At 44.9% G+C, this 17,413-nt stretch overlaps 1 protein-coding gene across 1 annotated transcript; it reads right to left on the bottom strand.

The window, feature by feature from the left end:
* Window positions 1-5,973: 5,973 nt before the first annotated feature.
* unga (uracil DNA glycosylase a) lies at window positions 5,974-17,245 on the bottom strand. Its single transcript, XM_073065882.1, has 7 exons — window positions 17,038-17,245; window positions 16,165-16,395; window positions 11,123-11,218; window positions 9,966-10,063; window positions 9,321-9,409; window positions 7,118-7,296; window positions 5,974-6,494 (listed from the first exon to the last, which is right to left on the bottom strand). Exons 1-7 carry the CDS (start codon window positions 17,146-17,148, stop codon window positions 6,354-6,356), a joined length of 945 nt encoding a protein of 314 aa, XP_072921983.1. The 5' UTR covers window positions 17,149-17,245; the 3' UTR covers window positions 5,974-6,353.
* Between the last annotated feature and the right edge of the window lie 168 nt (window positions 17,246-17,413).

A 17,413-nucleotide genomic window follows, 5' to 3' on the forward strand; every position in this document is an offset into this window, starting at 1 on the left:
CTCCTATGCCTTATGGTCTAACACAAGTTGTAGAGTCCCTGAAAGTGAGTTACTAATGTCTGCTCAGCCTTCTCTCAAATTGCAAGCCAGTTAAGGCCACGTTTAAACCAGATTCTGTCTGGATACAAAAAGACTGAAGGGTAACTTCCCCCATGTAAAGGTCAGCAGTTCAGGAGCACGCAACTGATCTCAGACACAGACTGAACAAGGGCTGTGGGAAGTCAGGGGTCCAAACTATTAACAGAACGAATGCAGATAAATGGACAAATTTAGCACATTGCTAATCTGTTTCCAATAGAAGTAAACCAAGGATTCCTCCCGTAGTTCCATTTGATAGGTTTCTAATCAAAATCATTTTGCACCATTTCAAAAATATAAAAGATCCCACTGTTGGAAATCTTGAGCAACACACACACAGAGTCTGGGACGCTTCATCAGGATGGAAAGGAAGGAGGACGAAGCCAGAATAAGAAGGTGGAGGGAGGAGAGGGAGTACAAGCTGGTAGGTGAGACCAAGTGATGGGAAGGTGGGAGGGGAGAGGTGAAAGAGGTAAAGGGCTGAAGGAGGAGGAATGAGATTGGAGGGGAGTGGGGCACTGGAGGAAGATGAGAAGAGTAGAGGTAAAAGAGGAGCCAGAATGGGGAATGGAAAAAGGAGAGGGGGGAAATTACCAGAACAGAGCAACTGATGCTCATGTCATCAGGTTGGAGGGTTCCCAGACGGAGTATTACTCCTCCAACCCAAGTGTTCACTCGATCCCTGACACTCCGACCTCCAGGTCTGGCCCTTCACTTGGCAGAGAGGCTGAAGGCAAGCTAGCCAGCTGCACCCAGGATGGGCCAGCCCTGTCGCTGGGACAGGATAAACGGTTCACTTGGGAAATGCTCAACCATCCCTTTCTTACCTGGCTGACCTTAATTCTGAGTCATTTAAGGTGACAGGTAACAATCTAATCCAACCCACAATAGAAACATAGAGAACCCTCAGCACAATACAGGACCTTCGGCCCACAAAGCTGTGCCGAACATGTCCTTACTACCTAGGCTTACCCATAGCCCTCCATTTTTCTAAGCTTCATGTATCCATCCAGGAGTCTCTTAAAAGTCCCTATCATTTCCGCCTCCACCACTGTCACCGGCAGCCCATTCCACACACTCACCACTCTCTGTGTAAAAAACTCACCCCTGACATCACCTACTTCCAAGTGTTATGAATGTGCCACAACTCTGAGGGGCCAAAGGGTACAAAGTAGCCCCCTCCTTTTTGAGAATCGCAAGATCGCTATTAATTCGTATCTGGGTCCCAGGAAATGAGAGAGAGACGTCCAGAATACACAGGTTTTGGAATGTGTCCTGGCCTCAGCAAGACAAAGGCACGGATAACGGCCATTGTCTCTTGGAGACGGAATTGTGTATTGAGTACTGTACTATTCATTGAAGCCCCTCAGGGGGATGACCAGAATGGGCTGGTTGAGGGATTGCATCATCCCAACCTGATTGACATCTGAGACCCCGTGAGTAAGAATAAAAGAGGGTCTGGGGAACAACCCCTTCAGACGCACCAGGAGAAACGCTAGAAATCCCGTGACAGCGTTTAATAGCGACAGCCGGTGGGGCCCGCGTGCGTCCTTTTCCCTTTGCCTAGGAATTGGCGGGCTTACCACGGAAGAACGGCTTAGCTAAAGAAGAGGCCACACCCACGAAATTTCGAAGGATCGACATCATAAAAAGGAAAAGCTGGCAAGTTTCTAAAATCTCTCTCTTGACTCTAACCAAAGGCTGCAGCCTGAATGAACTAAGTGACTTTTATATTTGCATCAGACAATTCATTATCCCCTAGACAACGATAGAGCTACTTCTTATTATTATTATACCCGCACTTTTAGATCTAGTATTGACGATGCATAGTATCTGTATGTTTGCATTGATATTATTTTTGTGTATTTTTACCAAAAAATACTGTTAAAAATAGTACCATCAGACTTCAACGGACTTCTCTATCTTTGCTGGTAAGTGACCCAGTTACGGGGTTCGTAACACAAGCACCTTAAAATTATGCCCCCTCGTGCTAGCCATTTCAGCCCTGGGAAAGAGCCTCTGACTATCCACACGATCAATGCCTCTCATTACCTTATACACCTCTATCAGGTCACCTCTCATCCTCTGTCGCTCCAAGGAGAAAAGGCCAAGTTCACTCAACCTATTCTTATAAGGCATGCTCCTCAATCCAGGCAACATCCTTGTAAATCTCCTCTGCACACTTTCTATGGCTTTCACATCCTTCCTGTAGTGAGGCGACCAGAACTGAGCACAGTACTCCAAGTGGGGTCTGACCAGGGTCCTATATAGCTGCAACATTACCTCTCGGCTCCTAAATTCAATCCCACGATTGATGAAGGCCAATGCTCCATATGCCTTCTTAACCACAGAGTCAACATGCATAGCAGCTTTGAGTGTCCTATAGACTCGGACCCCAAGATCCCTCTGATCCTCCACACTGCCAAGAGTCTTGCCATTAATACTATATTCTGCCATCATATTTGACCTACCAAAATGAACCACATCACACTTATCTGAGTTGAACTCCATTTGCCACTTATAAGCCCAGTTTTGCATCCTATCAATATCCTGCTGAAACCTCTGACAGCCCTCCACACTATCCACAACACCTCCAACCTTTGTGTCATCAGCAAATTTACTAACCCATCCCTCCACTTCCTCATCCAGGTCATTTATAAAAAGCACCAAGAGTGGGGATATCAGAACAGATCCCTGAGGCACTCCACTGGTGACCAACCTCCATGCAGAATATGACCCGTCTACAACCACTCTTTGCCTTTTGTGGGCAAGCCAGTTCTGGATCCACAAAGCAATGTCCCCTTGGATCCTATGCCTCCTTACTTTCTCAATAAGCCTTGCATGGGGTACCTTATCAAATGCCTTGCCAATATCCATATACACTAAATCTACAGCTCTACCTTCATCAATGTGTTTAGTCACATCCTCAAAAAATTCAATCAGGTTCGTAAGGCATGATATGCCCTTGACAAAGCCATGGTGACTATTCCTAATCATATTATGCCTCTCCAAATGTTCATAAATCCTGCCTCTCAGGATCTTCTCCATCAACTTACCAACCACTGAAGTAAGACTCACTGGCCTATAATTTCCTGTGCTATCCTTACTCCCTTTCTTGAATAAGGGAACAACATCCGCAACCCTCTAATCCTCCGGAACCTCTCCTGTTCTCGTTGATGATGCAAAGATCATTGCTAGAGGCTCAGCAATCACTTCCCTTGCTTCCTGCAGGAGCCTGGGGTACATCTCGTCCGGTCCTGGTGACTTACCCAAATTGATGCTTTCCAAAAGCTCCAGCACATCCTCATCCTTGATATGTACATGCTCAAGCTTTTCAGTCTGCAGCAAGTCATCCAAGATTCTTTTCCATAGTGAATACTGAAGCAAAATATTTATGAAGTACCTCTGCTATCTCCTCCGGTTCCACACACTTTCCCACTGTCACACTTGACTGGTCCTATTCTCTCACGTCTTATCCTCTTGCTCTTCACATACTTACAGAATGCCTTGGGGTTTTCCTTAATCCTGTCCGTCAATGTGTTCTCATGGCCCCTTCTGGCTCTCCTAATTTCATTCTTAAACTCCTTTCTGCTAGCCTTATAATCTTCTAGATCTTTATCATTACTGTTTTTTGAACCTTTCGTAAGCTCTTTTCTTCTTGACTAGATTTACAACAGCCTTTGTACACCACAGTTCCTGTACCCTACCATCCTTTCCATGTCTCATTGGAACGAACCTACGCAGAACCCCACGCAAATAATCCCTGAACATTAGCCACATTTCTTCCGTACGTTTCCCTGAGAACATGTTTCTAGTTTATGCTTCCAAATTCCTGCCTGATAGTTGCATATTTCCCCTTACTCCAATTAAACATTTTCCTAACTTGTCTGTTCCTATCCCTCTCCCATGCTATGGCAAAGGAGATAGGACTGTGATCACTATCTCCAAAATGCTCTCCCACTGAGAGACCTGACACCTGACCAGGTTCATTTCCCAATACCAGATCAAGTACAGCCTCTCCTCTTGTAGGTTTATCTACATACTGTGTCAAGAAACCTTCCTGAACACATCTAACAAACTCCACCCCAACTAAACCCCTCACTCTAGGGAGATGCCAAATCAACATTTGGGAAATTAAAATCTCCCACCCCAACCCTGTTATTATTACTCCTTTGCAGAATCTGTCTCCCTATCTGCTCCTCGCTGTCCCTGTTACTATTGGTTGGTCTATAAAGAACACCCAGTGGAGTTATTGACCCCTTCCTATTCCCAACTTCCACCCACAGAGACTCCGTAGACAACCCCTCCATTTTCTGCAGCCGTGACACTATCCCTGATCAACAGTGCCACACCCCCACCTCTTTTGCCTCTCTCCCTGTCCTTTCTGAAACATCTAAAGCCTGGCACTCAAAGTAGCCTTTCCTGCCCTTGCACCATCCAAGTCTCTGTAATGGCTACATCATAGCTCCAAATGCTGATGCACACTCTAAGCTCATCCGTTTTCATAATACTCCTTGCATAAAAGTAGACAGATCTCAAACCATCAGTCTGAGTGCGTCCCTTCTCTATCACCTGCCTATCCTCCCTTTCTCCCGTCTCCAAGCTTTCTCTATTTGTGAGCCAACCTCCTTTTCCTCCGTCACTTCAGTTCGGTTCCCACCCCCCAGCAATTCCAGTGAGATGACAGTCAAGAAGGAACAGGTGCAAAATTTCCAGAGTTGCAAGTTTTCTGAGCAGAGTTCAAAAGTTGTTCTTACACCTTTTCTTCAATGTGTTCTCAAACCCAGCAACCCAATCACGTACAACTGTGTGATATAGTGTGTAAATTACAAGACATCATCTTCTTGTTTATCAACATTAGAGACTGATAAAACTAGAGGGCACAGATTTCGAATAAACAGGGATTTTTAAAAAAATTGAGGAACTTGAAGGGGAACATTCTTCACCCAAAATGTGGCAAGTACCTAGAATGCACTGCCTGAGAGCAGGCTTGAAACTGTCACTGACAGCACGTGTCTAAGTGAGCACTTGCTTGAAGATTATGCTGGGAGATGGGATTAATACTAGTCCACATGGACAAATTAGGCTGAATGGCCTTTTCCATACTGTACAAGTCACTCTAAATTCCTCTTCTATACAGTAAATGGAAGGCGAATGAACAGGGTCGCAATGCGATGCACGCCAAAGTTACTTTACCCAATTTCACTACAAACCTGGAAGATTAGCACCATCATATTTGTAGTGTGGCATCAACAGGGGAGAAACTTGTTTGACATTCACCCCTTATAACATTCAAACATTTACTTGTATAATCCTGCTTTATGCAAACTGGCAACCAAAAGTCTAACCAGCAAGCATCAAAGTAATTCACCATATCTGGAGCCTGTGTGCAGCTCTGGTCAACTGCCTACAGGAAAGAGATCAGTAAGATTGCGAGTTACAAGGATATTGCCAAGACTTGGGGACCTGAGCTGTAGGGAAAGGATGAATAAGTTATGACTTCATTCACTGGAGTGTAGGGGAGTGAGAGATTTGATAGAAGAATATAGATAGCAAGCAGCCTTTTTCCACTGAGGTTGGGTGGAACTACAACTAGAGGTCATGGGTTAAGGGTAAAAGGTGAAATGACTAAGAGGGACTTCTTCCCTCAGTGGATGGTGAGTGTGGAATGTGCTGCCAGAGGAAGTGGAGAACATGGGTTTGGAGAAGACAAGTTTGGAGAGTACGTGAATGGGAGGGATACGGTCCGGGTGCAGGTCAATGGGAGTAGGCAGAATTATGGTTCAGCATGCACTAGATGGGCTGAAGGGCCTGTTTCTGTGCTGTAGAGCTCCAGAAATCTTAATGACATGAATAGTACTGGAAATGCAATCAAATTGCAAATACTTGACAAATGAGCTTGGCCAAAATAAAATTTTATTGAACATATTTACAAATCAATGCTGAAGCAGTTTTACAGCAGGCAGAACATTAACAAAAGGAACACATGTAAATATGTATGTACATTTCAATAGAAATCACATTTAAAAATTTTAGTCCAGGACTAAATTAATGCATTTTTGGTGAAATGCTTTGGTTAAAGTACTTCCCCACCCCCCCACCCCCCATATGAACAAAACTTGGAAATGTTAATCGAATGAAGGCTTACTAACTAGACATCACTATTCATACAAAACCTATGTTTTGGGCAAGTCCTGGCAACAGTTACTCTTCAGATTCTGCTCAGTGCCATTGTATCCCAGTGTGAACCCATCAGCTCTTCCCAGAGGCTGGACTCACTGCAAACTCCAATCGATGGGAGTCTTCCCTGCTTTCTTCAACAACTCGTTGGTTCTGGAGAAATGCTTGCAACCAAAGAAGCCTCTGTGCGCGGAGAGTGGAGACGGGTGAACAGTCTGCAGGACGTGATGACGTTTCTGTAATGAGGCAACGCTAGTTAGTCAGGTGCTGGATGAAGTCTCCCACTAGTGAAGCATCATCAGGGCTACGTATGGGCAGAAGCTGGAGGTGATTCCTGCTGCTGACTGTTGGGTGTTTATGACTGCGTGGGTTTCTTCCAGGCAGCTCAGCTTTCTGAAGACTATAGGTTAATATTACCAAGTTTTGGACATGCTAAGTCAGCACAACAATATTTCTGGCCTCTGAGGTTTTTGAGTTTCTTTCGAAGTAATTGGTTGAAGCAGTTGCAGTATCACAAGGATGAACAGATCTATTTATCTAGTTATTCATAACAGCACAGAACAGGCCCTTCCGGACCCCATCGACCAGCAACCCCCAATTTAACCTTAGGCTAATCATGGGACAATTAACATACCAACTGTTACATCTTTGGATTGTGAGAGAAAGCAGAGCACATGGAGGAAAACCATGCAGTCACAGGGAGAATGTACAAACTCCTTACAGGCAGCAGTGGGAATTGAACCTGGGTCGCTGGTAAATGTGTAAAGGTCTTCCAGAGACCTCCTCCCAAACCATGTTGTATAAAGTTTGAAATTTTACAGTTGGAATATCCCACAGATTAGAGGCAGAGGTGACGTACCCTGTCGATAACACTGCCCTTCCGTTGTGCATACGCTCCCCACAGCATGAACACCAAGCCCTCCCGGTTATTATTGAGGTAGGACACCACAGCATCTGTGAACTCTTCCCAGCCCTTGTCTTTGTGCGAGTTGGCCTGATGTGCTCTGACGGTGAGGACAGCATTCAGCAGTAGCACACCTGTTTGAAACAAAACAGAACATTCACAAGTGAGCCTCTGGGGTAATCAGTTCAACTCAGTCACTGCACAAGACCAGATCTCAACAAGAATTAGTGCAACTATGCTGGGCGTACATTCAGTGGCCACTTTACCAGGTGGACCTATTGCTCGTCAATGCAAATATTTGATCAGCCAATCATGTGGCAGCAACTCTATGCGTAAAAGCATGCAGACATGGTCAAGAGGTTCAGTTGTTGCTCAGACCAAACATCAGAATGGGGAGGAAATGTGAACCAGGTGACTGATCTTGGAATGATTACTGGTGCCAGACAAGGTGATTTGAGTATCTGAAAAATTGCTGATCTCCTGGGATTTTCATGCACAACAGCCCTTAAATGGAGCAGGAAAAAAAAACATCTAGTGAGCGACAGTTCTGTGGGTGAAAATGTCTTATTAATGAGATCAGAGGAGAATAGCCAAAGTGATAGTAACTTAAATAACTATGCATTACGACAGTGATGAGCAGGGAAGCATTTCTGAATGTACAATACACTGAACCTTGAAATGAATGGGCTACAGCAGAAGCCCACAAACATACACTCAATAGCCACTGAATGCAAATCATGGACCAAGAGTGAATGCCTGCAAGAAAGTGGATCTCAGGGTAGTGTATAATAAATTTACTTTGACTATGGATGGATCTTGCTGTCTGCCAAAGGTCCTACAGCATCATTAAATAAAACTCCCTTTGGCTGTAACTACTCCAGGAAAATTGAAACACTAAGCAGTGGGGAGGATGTTTCTATGGTGGGGGTATCCAGAACTAGAGGGCACAGCCTCAAAGTTGAGGGACAACCTTTTAGAACAGAGGTAAGGAGGGATTTTTTTTTTAGCCAGAGAGCGGTGAATCTGTTGAATGCTCTACCACAGACTGCAGTGGAGGCCAAGTTCGTGTGTGTGTGTTTAAAGTTGATAGTTTCCTGATCGGTCAGGGCATCAAAGGATATGGCAAGAATGCAGGTGTATGGGGCAGAGTGGGATCTGGGATCAGCCATGATAGAACAGCAGAGCAGACTCGATGGGCTGAATGGCCTAATTCTGCTCCTACATCTTATGGTTTAAGCTTTAAGAACACTATTTAAAATAATCTAAAAAGGAAAGTCATGGCTTTCATTTTAAGCCAATCTCATCCCTATGGTAGCAATGAACTCAACACTTGCCTTATGCCCCAACAAATACATTAGAACTTGGAAATGGCTGGTTATAACAGACACATGACAAGATCCAGCATGTCTCCCTTGGCTGGTCCAAGTGTAAACATTATTAATCTTCACAATGACCACTCCATTCAGTTGTGTCTGAAGGATCAACTGGCAGATGGAAGGGACACCTGCACTTCCTCTTTGTTGGTCTTCATCTATGATTAAAATGTGACCTCACCCGACTGTAGGACAGGGGAGTCTAACTGAGAAATGATTGGATGGATCAGGCACGTTCGCTGCGGTGCCAAGGAAAAGCTACAACACCTGGAAATGTGAGGCCCAGGACAGAGTAAATAAGGACTGAATTCTCATAGCTGAAAGGGTGAGAGAAAGATTTTGGGCCGAAAACGTCGACTGTACTAAATGCTGCCTGGCCTACTGAGTTCCTCTAGCATTTTGTGTGTGTTGCTCAGATTTCCAGCATCTGCAGATTTTCTCCTTTGCAAAATCTAAGATATTGGTGGACGGATTGCTGGTCTTCCCAGGGTTAGGAACACCTGTCCCTTGGGCACCCTGAGGGGGAGAACAGCTGAATGGAGTCACTGGCTGCTGCCCCTGCCTGGAAGGAACAGGCATTCATACCTATTGGGGCGGATCAAGCCAAGCTGAGGGAACAGAGCGAGTCAGTGAGGCTCACCCCACACCTGCTCACTGTCCCATCACAGCTGCTTCTGTGATCCTCGATCAACTATCAGGTTGTGTGTGATTTATTTCAAATAAAAGATGAGCATTCCTCAGCTCCAACTTCCTCTGGTTAGCGGGAAGTAGAACAATGTACCTACCTTGCTTGGCCCAGCTGGTCAGATCACCATGTGCTGGGTGCTTAAAGCCTTCAATGTCAGATTCCAGCTCTTTGTACATGTTTTCCAGACTGCACAAGAACAGAAGAATTTACAGCATTCAAAGCATAGGGTCGTTCATCTGCCCCACCACCTCCAGACCCCATCACTCAAACAGGGCACCAGCTCCAAATAGTCACTATCTATGGGCTACTTCTGAACGGAGAGTACTTCACAGACCCAATCTCAATGCACAGAGCAGGATGTAAACAATTTCACTCTTCTGTTTACAAACGATTAAGAGGTGGCTGTACTGTCACACACACACATTGAAACACAGTCTAAGAAAGTACTGGACAGACCATAAGTGTCACCATGGTACCAGCATAGCTTGCCCACAACTCAATCCTATTCTGTACATCTTTTGAATATGGGAGGATCCCATAGTCACTCCTCAGAGACAGCGGCAGAATGGAATCCCAATCGCTGGCACTGTAAAGCATTATGCTAACTACTACACTACTGCGCTGCTACATATTATGTTCCTTTCATTGCCAGGCCTCTATTTTTAAATATTTACTTACTAAAAGATCTTGTACACAAACACTGCAGAGCCGAGATGGAACCAGACTACAAGAGCCTGCATACCTGGGAGGTGGAGGCACAGGGCGCTTGACACTGAAACACAGCCCGTGAGCCTGGTTTGGTCCATGGTACGGGTCCTGGCCGAGGATCACCACTTTCACCTGGACAAAGACAAGGTTTCCTTTTATTCTGTTCTTCTCCGCACAGAATCAATGCAACATTTCAAATACTAATACACATTACTGCTTTACAAAAATACCACAAAGTTCAAAATAAATTCAAGTACGTATATATGTTACCATACACCATCTTGAGACCCATTTTATTGTAGGCGCTTATGGAAAATACAACAGAATTTATGAAAAACTAAACATAAACTAAGACAAACAAACAACCAACACACCCAAAATGCTGGAGAAACTCAACAGGCCAGGCAGCATCATGGAAAAGAATGCAGTCGACATTTTGGGCTGAGACCCATCAAACAACCAAAGTGCAAAAGAGGGCAAACACTGAGTTTTAAATCAGTTATTGAAAGTGAGTCCGTAGGTCAGTGTTGAGGTGAGTGAAGTTATCCATAGAGAACCAGGAGCCTAATGGTTGAAGGATAACAACTTCCAGAACCTGCTGGTGTGGGATCCAAGGATTGTACCTCCTGTCCAACGGAAGTAGCTAGAAGAGGGCATGGCCTGGATCGAGGGTTCCCAGCAATGGACCAAGACCATTAAGACAGGGGACTGTGGACCATAGGTTGGGAATCCCTGGCTTGGATAGTGAGGGTCTTTGATGATAAATGCTGCCTATTTGTAATCAATGGTACATTTATATTTCTTTATTTTTTTTGTCAGTATTACAGAAATCTAGTTTCCCAGAGTAGGAAATTTCAAAGCTAAAAGGCAAAGGTTTAAGATAAGAGAGGAAAGATTTCAAGGGGTCACTTTTTTTTTTTGACTTAGTTGCTGTTGGATATTTGGAATGAGCTACCAGAGGAAGTGGTAAAGGCAGGTAGAGTTGGAATGTTTGAAAGGCATTAGAACAGGGGTTCCCAGCCTTTCTTATGCCATGAACCAATACCCTTGGGCAAGGAGTCCACGGACCCCAGGTTGGAACCCCTGATTTTGGGGTTGAGGTGCAATCCTGAGCTCACATGATATCCAATTTGTAATGTTCACTCCCATGACACACCAGAAGCAACCATCAGAGGCTGACATTGCACTTACATCACAGACATCGCACATCTCCGACCACGTGAAGACCTCGTGAGCTGGCGGATAAATGGTGCAACGCTTCCTCTCTGCCGTTACAAATGCCATCAGCTGGAAACAAACAAGCTGCAATTAAGGACAAACAGACCCAGACCCCTGTATCTCCCTCATGGAAAAGGACAAACAGACCCAGACCCCTGTATCTCCCCCGTGGAAAAGGACAAACAGACCCAGACCCCTGTATCTCCCCCCGTGGAGAAGGACAGAGACCCAGACCCCTGTGTTATGAGTGATGAACAGACCTGATGGTCAATGGGGTGCAGAGTTAACCATTCCCAACCCCCCACTCCTGAGAACTACGAACTATTGCTGTTGTTATGCTGCTCATGAGAGAGAGATAAAGCCCAGGCAAGAACATTTGCTACAGATAAGAGGGGGAGGGAGACTGTTGATTAATTGTATTATGACTCTTCCTGGATTATTTACCTTCCACTACAAGGACTTTACTTTGCTCGTTAACATTCCTCAGGAGATAGCAGGAGTGGCCTGATTTGATGAACACGGTCATTCAGAGGTGATGGATAGCTGAGACCCCGTGAGTGGGGATAAAAAGACAGGTCTGGAGAGACACCCTTCAGACACACCAGTGGACACTGATTGAGTGTTGGGAACCCACAGAAAGGTGGGAGCTTCGAAGACCAAATCAGGAGATCGGTCAGTAAAGCTCACAGTGTTACAGCAGGGCCGGTGGGGACTTGTGTGTGTGTCCACTCATGCCAGAGTGACGAGTCCACCACAGAAGAACGGTCTAGCTGAAGACCAGAGGGGTCATAACTGAATGGCCACAACGATACGACGGATTAAGAAAGCAGAGGAAGGTTTGGCTGACTGTAGCTGTTACCTCTCGCTCGCTCTCTCTCCCAACGATTTCAATACAACCATAACTACTTCAGCATTTATGAACTGAACTCTATACTTTCCTAAGACAATTCATTTACCCCTAGACATCAATAGAGCTTGTTTATTATTAGTTATTATTCCTACACTTTTAGGTTTATTACTGCTAACTTGTTTTATATGTATATTTGCATTTTTGATATTGTATTGTGTAGTTTACTAATAAACACCTTTAGTTTGGTACCACCAGATTCCAACGGATTCTTCTTTCTCTGCTGGTCAGACACCCAGTTACGGGGTACATAACACCTGTAACTCCTCCCGTGGAAAAGGACAAACAGACCCAGACCCCTGTATCTCCCCAGTGGAAAAGGACAAAGAGACCCAGACCCCTGTATCTCCCCCGTGGAAAAGGACAAACAGACCCAGACCCCTGTGTTATGAGTGATGAACAGACCTGATGGTCAATGGGGTGCAGAGTTAACCATTCCCAACCCCCCACTCCTGAGAACTACGAACTATTGCTGTTGTTATGCTGCTCATGAGAGAGAGATAAAGCCCAGGCAAGAACATTTGCTACAGATAAGAGGGGGAGGGAGACTGTTGATTAATTGTATTATGACTCTTCCTGGATTATTTACCTTCCACTACAAGGACTTTACTTTGCTCGTTAACATTCCTCAGGAGATAGCAGGAGTGGCCTGATTTGATGAACACGGTCATTCAGAGGTGATGGATAGCTGAGACCCCGTGAGTGGGGATAAAAAGACAGGTCTGGAGAGACACCCTTCAGACACACCAGTGGACACTGATTGAGTGTTGGGAACCCACAGAAAGGTGGGAGCTTCGAAGACCGAATCAGGAGATCGGTCAGTAAAGCTCACAGTGTTACAGCAGGGCCGGTGGGGACTTGTGTGTGTGTCCACTCATGCCAGAGTGACGAGTCCACCACAGAAGAACGGTCTAGCTGAAGACCAGAGGGGTCATAACTGAATGGCCACAACGATACGACGGATTAAGAAAGCAGAGGAAGGTTTGGCTGACTGTAGCTGTTACCTCTCGCTCGCTCTCTCTCCCAACGATTTCAATACAACCATAACTACTTCAGCATTTATGAACTGAACTCTATACTTTCCTAAGACAATTCATTTACCCCTAGACATCAATAGAGCTTGTTTATTATTAGTTATTATTCCTACACTTTTAGGTTTATTACTGCTAACTTGTTTTATATGTATATTTGCATTTTTGATATTGTATTGTGTAGTTTACTAATAAACACCTTTAGTTTGGTACCACCAGATTCCAACGGATTCTTCTTTCTCTGCTGGTCAGACACCCAGTTACGGGGTACATAACACCTGTAACTCCTCCCGTGGAAAAGGACAAACAGACCCAGACCCCTGTATCTCCCCAGTGGAAAAGGACAAAGAGACCCAGACCCCTGTATCTCCCCCGTGGAAAAGGACAAACAGACCCAGACCCCTGTATCTCCCCCGTGGAAAAGGACAAACAGACCCAGACCCCTGTATCTCCCCCATGGAAAAGGACAGAGACCCAGACCCCTGTAACTCCTCCCGTGGAAAAGGACAAACAGACCCAGACCCCTGTATCCCCCCCGTGGAAAAGGACAAAGAGACCCAGACCCCTGTATCCCCCCCCATCGGAAAGGACAAAGAGACCCAGACCCCTGTATCTCCCCCGTGGAAAAGAACAAAGAGACCCAGACCCCTGTATCCCCCCCGTGGAAAAGGACAAAGAGACCCAGACCCCTGTATCCCCCCCCATCGGAAAGGACAAAGAGACCCAGACCCCTGTATCTCCCCCGTGGAAAAGGACAAAGAGACCCAGACCCCTGTATCCCCCCCCATCGGAAAGGACAAAGAGACCCAGACCCCTGTATCCCCCCCGTGGAAAAGGACAAAGAGACCCAGACCCCTGTATCCCCCCCCATCGGAAAGGACAAAGAGACCCAGACCCCTGTATCTCCCCCGTGGAAAAGAACAAAGAGACCCAGACCCCTGTATCCCCCCCCCCCCGTGGAAAGGACAAAGAGACCCAGACCCCTGTATCTCCCCCGTGGAAAAGAACAAAGAGACCCAGACCCCTGTATCCCCCCCCCCCCATCGGAAAGGACAAAGAGTCCCAGACCCCTGTATCTACCTAGGGTTAGTTTGAACTTATAGTCGGTTAAAAGTTTTATAAAACATGATGTCCTATATTCTAAGAGGGCAGTGGGTGCATTCCCTACACGTCTATAACCTTGACCAAAGTGGCGAGCTGTTGTTATTCCAATCATGAAGCAGCACCTGGTCTCAGAGCAGGTAATTACTGGACTACGGTGTAGGGTCAAGAGGTTTACGAACATGAAAAACTAACACCTCAGAGTACATTCCTTTTCCTTCTCAACACAAGTCTATAACACATAGGAGCAAATTAGGCCATTCAGCCCATTCAATCTGTTTTGTATGGCAGATTGCACCAATATCAGATTTGTTAGAATCGTCATTATATGCCCTGTCACATGATGTAGGTGATCATGGTCTCATGATATGCACCAGTTGCTTATACAACCGTCCACGTCACCCCATGTATAATTTATGTTAATTTACATTTGTCATTTTCATGATATACTGTGAAGCTGCTGCAAAAAGATAATTCCGTTTTCATAGTAATTATATCCCACATATGCACACATATCAATAACTTTGAACTCCTATAATTGCAGTAGTTAATTTTAAAGACAGTATTAAATCTAGGACAATTATGCTACTCATAAAATTACTGACTGCTTTAAGTTTGCCTCAGCCATGTCCATGGCACACACATAGGGGAACGGTTAAACATTTTGTCAAACAGCAAAGACAAACTTGCCCACAGCTGACATTCTGACACCTGATCAAAAATATCCTCGTCTGCTAGCTTCCTGGTGAACTACAAAAGATCCAAACTCAAGGTGAAGGCCAACAGATTTTCACTGGCTGGACATATTGAGTAGTCTCCACTTTATAGAGTCAAAGAAAGTATAGGATAGAAATAGGCCCTTTAGCCCATCCTCTCTGTGCTAAAACCTTTTAAACTGCCTGCACCAGGGCTATGGCCTTCCATACCCCTACATCCATGTACCAATCCAAACTTATATTAAAAGTTGAAATCGAGCTCAAGTACAGCACTAGTAGCTCGTTTCTACTGGGTGAAGAAGTTTTCCTTCATGTTCCCCTTGAACTCTTCACCTTTCACCCTTAACCCATAACCTCTGGTTGTCATCCTGCCCAACCTCCATGGAAAAAGCCTACCCTATCTACACCACTCAATTTTGTACAGACGTATTTACACATGTTCCTTTTGTTAATGTTCTGCCTGCTGTCAAACTGCTTCAGCATTGATTTGTAAATATGTTCAATACAATTTTATTTGGCCAAGCTTATTTGTCAAGTATTTGCAGTTTGATTACATTTCCAGTACCATTCATGTCATTAAGATTAATAGAGCTCTACAGCACAGAAATGGGCCCTTCTGCTCATCTATTCCATGCTGAACCGTAATTCTGCCTATTCCCATTGACCTGCTCCTGGACCATAGCCCTGATATCCCTCCCATCCATGTAGTCTCCAAACTTCTCTTGAATGTTGCAATCAAACCCACGTTCTCCACTTCCTCTGGCAGCGCATTTCACACTCACCATCCACTGACGGAAGAAATCCCCCTTAATCATTTCACCTTTCACCCTGAACCCATGACCTCTAGTTGTAGTCCTGCTCAACCTCAGTGGAAAAAGCCTGCTTATATTTACCCTATCCATACCCCTCATAATTTTATATTCCTCTATCAAATCTCCCCTCAATCTTCTACATTCCAAGGAATACTGTTCCTCATAATTCAGGTCCTCCAGTCCTGCAACATCGCTGTAAATTTTCTTGTACTCTCTCAATTTCATTTACACCTTTCCTGTAGGCAGGTGACCCAAACTGCATATAGTTGCCTCACCAACTTTAACACAACGTTCCACCTCCTGTACTCAATACACTGATTGATGAAGGCCAGTGTGCCAAAAGCTCTCTTTTCATTTATCAATGTAGAATTGAAATTATTGCGAATACCGGAAGTGCGCAGAAACACAGCCAGGAGGACTGATAGCTCTAATTGCTCCCCGCTCTCACCCTGATGAAATAGGGCTTGCTGAACTCGGTCATCAGCTCCTTCTTCCAGTTTTCCCCGAGGCCCGGGGGCGCATTCCGGGCCGCAAGTCTCTGCAAAGCCGCCTGCTTGTTCCTCTCGATGCGGGAGAGTTGCTGGGGACTAAGCGGGGACCTGGGCTTGGGCGATTCCTTCAGCTCTTTCTCCTCCTCCGACCCAACCTTCAGCTTCTTCACGGGCGTCCACTTGCCATCCTGGGGGCGGAAAAGAAGCCGGTGGGTGAACAGGGAACGGATACAACGCATGGCCACAGGCACCGACCGTCCAGGCGGAGACCCGCCTCCTCGCTCATTGGCCAATCCCTACCGCAGTTTCTCTCCCAGAAACATTCTTCCCGCCAACTCCAAATGAAGTCATTTAGTTTGAAAATACACATGAACATCTTTTTTAATCGAAGAATTAGGAAGTAAAGTTTTATACAAGATCAATTCTACCGGAATTTCAAAAATTAATACGAACTAAAACATTAAAAATCAAATAAATTCAGCAACAGGTGTCTGCGGATAAACTACATATTCAGATATACAATGCTAACTAACAGCAAAACACAATATAATGCTATACAAGGTTATAGTTTTAATCTTTCCATCTAATTAATCGAAATTAAGAAAGCCGCCGGAACTATACTTGCCGTTTACCTTTAAGAAGAAAACAATTTTCCGGATAAACCGCTTTTTCCAACCAAAGCTCTTCAAAGACAACAATACTTAAAATGAAACTTGTTTTGCTGTTAAACTGCACCCCAAAACAACTATTCAAAGTTTTCTAAAATATTATTTAAACATATAATTAGTACACAATAACGCTTCTCGATTTTATAAGGCTGGTTTTTTCACCTCTTCATTAATAGCTTCTTTATCCTTGAGTTCCTCCTTTGTAACTTCAGACAAACTCTTTTTCTTCACTGGCGTGCTGAAGTAAGATATAATAGATTTCTGTCCGATCATGTTGAAGAATTGTTTCCCTCTAAATGAGTTAATATTTTCGGGCTTTTTAAGAAATCCAGTTCAGGCAACCACTCCACACAAACGGCTTCAGCGCGGGAATCTCACCCATGTGAATCTTTCGCGCCAGCTCGAGGGGGCGGGACTAAGATTTTACCGAGAATTTCACAAAATGTAAATTTCCCCTCCTCCAGAAATACTGATTAAATAATTCCACGAGGGGCGAGGCGAAATTTTGTAAAATATCCCCAGAAAGGGATAGGAAAAC

The sequence above is a fragment of the Hemitrygon akajei genome, chromosome 14 (assembly GCF_048418815.1).
Source record: "Hemitrygon akajei chromosome 14, sHemAka1.3, whole genome shotgun sequence".
Taxonomy (NCBI): domain Eukaryota; kingdom Metazoa; phylum Chordata; class Chondrichthyes; order Myliobatiformes; family Dasyatidae; genus Hemitrygon; species Hemitrygon akajei.

What these genes read in the sequence shown, in the direction of transcription:
- unga (XM_073065882.1), bottom strand. Translation starts at nt 17,148, where the DNA reads ATGATCGGACAGAAATCTATTATATCTTACTTCAGCACGCCAGTGAAG. An exon ending in GCAAGCCCTATTTCATCAGG is followed by an intron (nt 11,219 to 16,164) that starts GTGAGAGCGGGG and finishes GTTTGTTTCCAG; the next exon opens with CTGATGGCATTTGTAACGGC. An exon ending in AGGGCAGTGTTATCGACAGG is followed by an intron (nt 6,495 to 7,117) that starts GTACGTCACCTC and finishes GCCTCATTACAG; the next exon opens with AAACGTCATCACGTCCTGCA.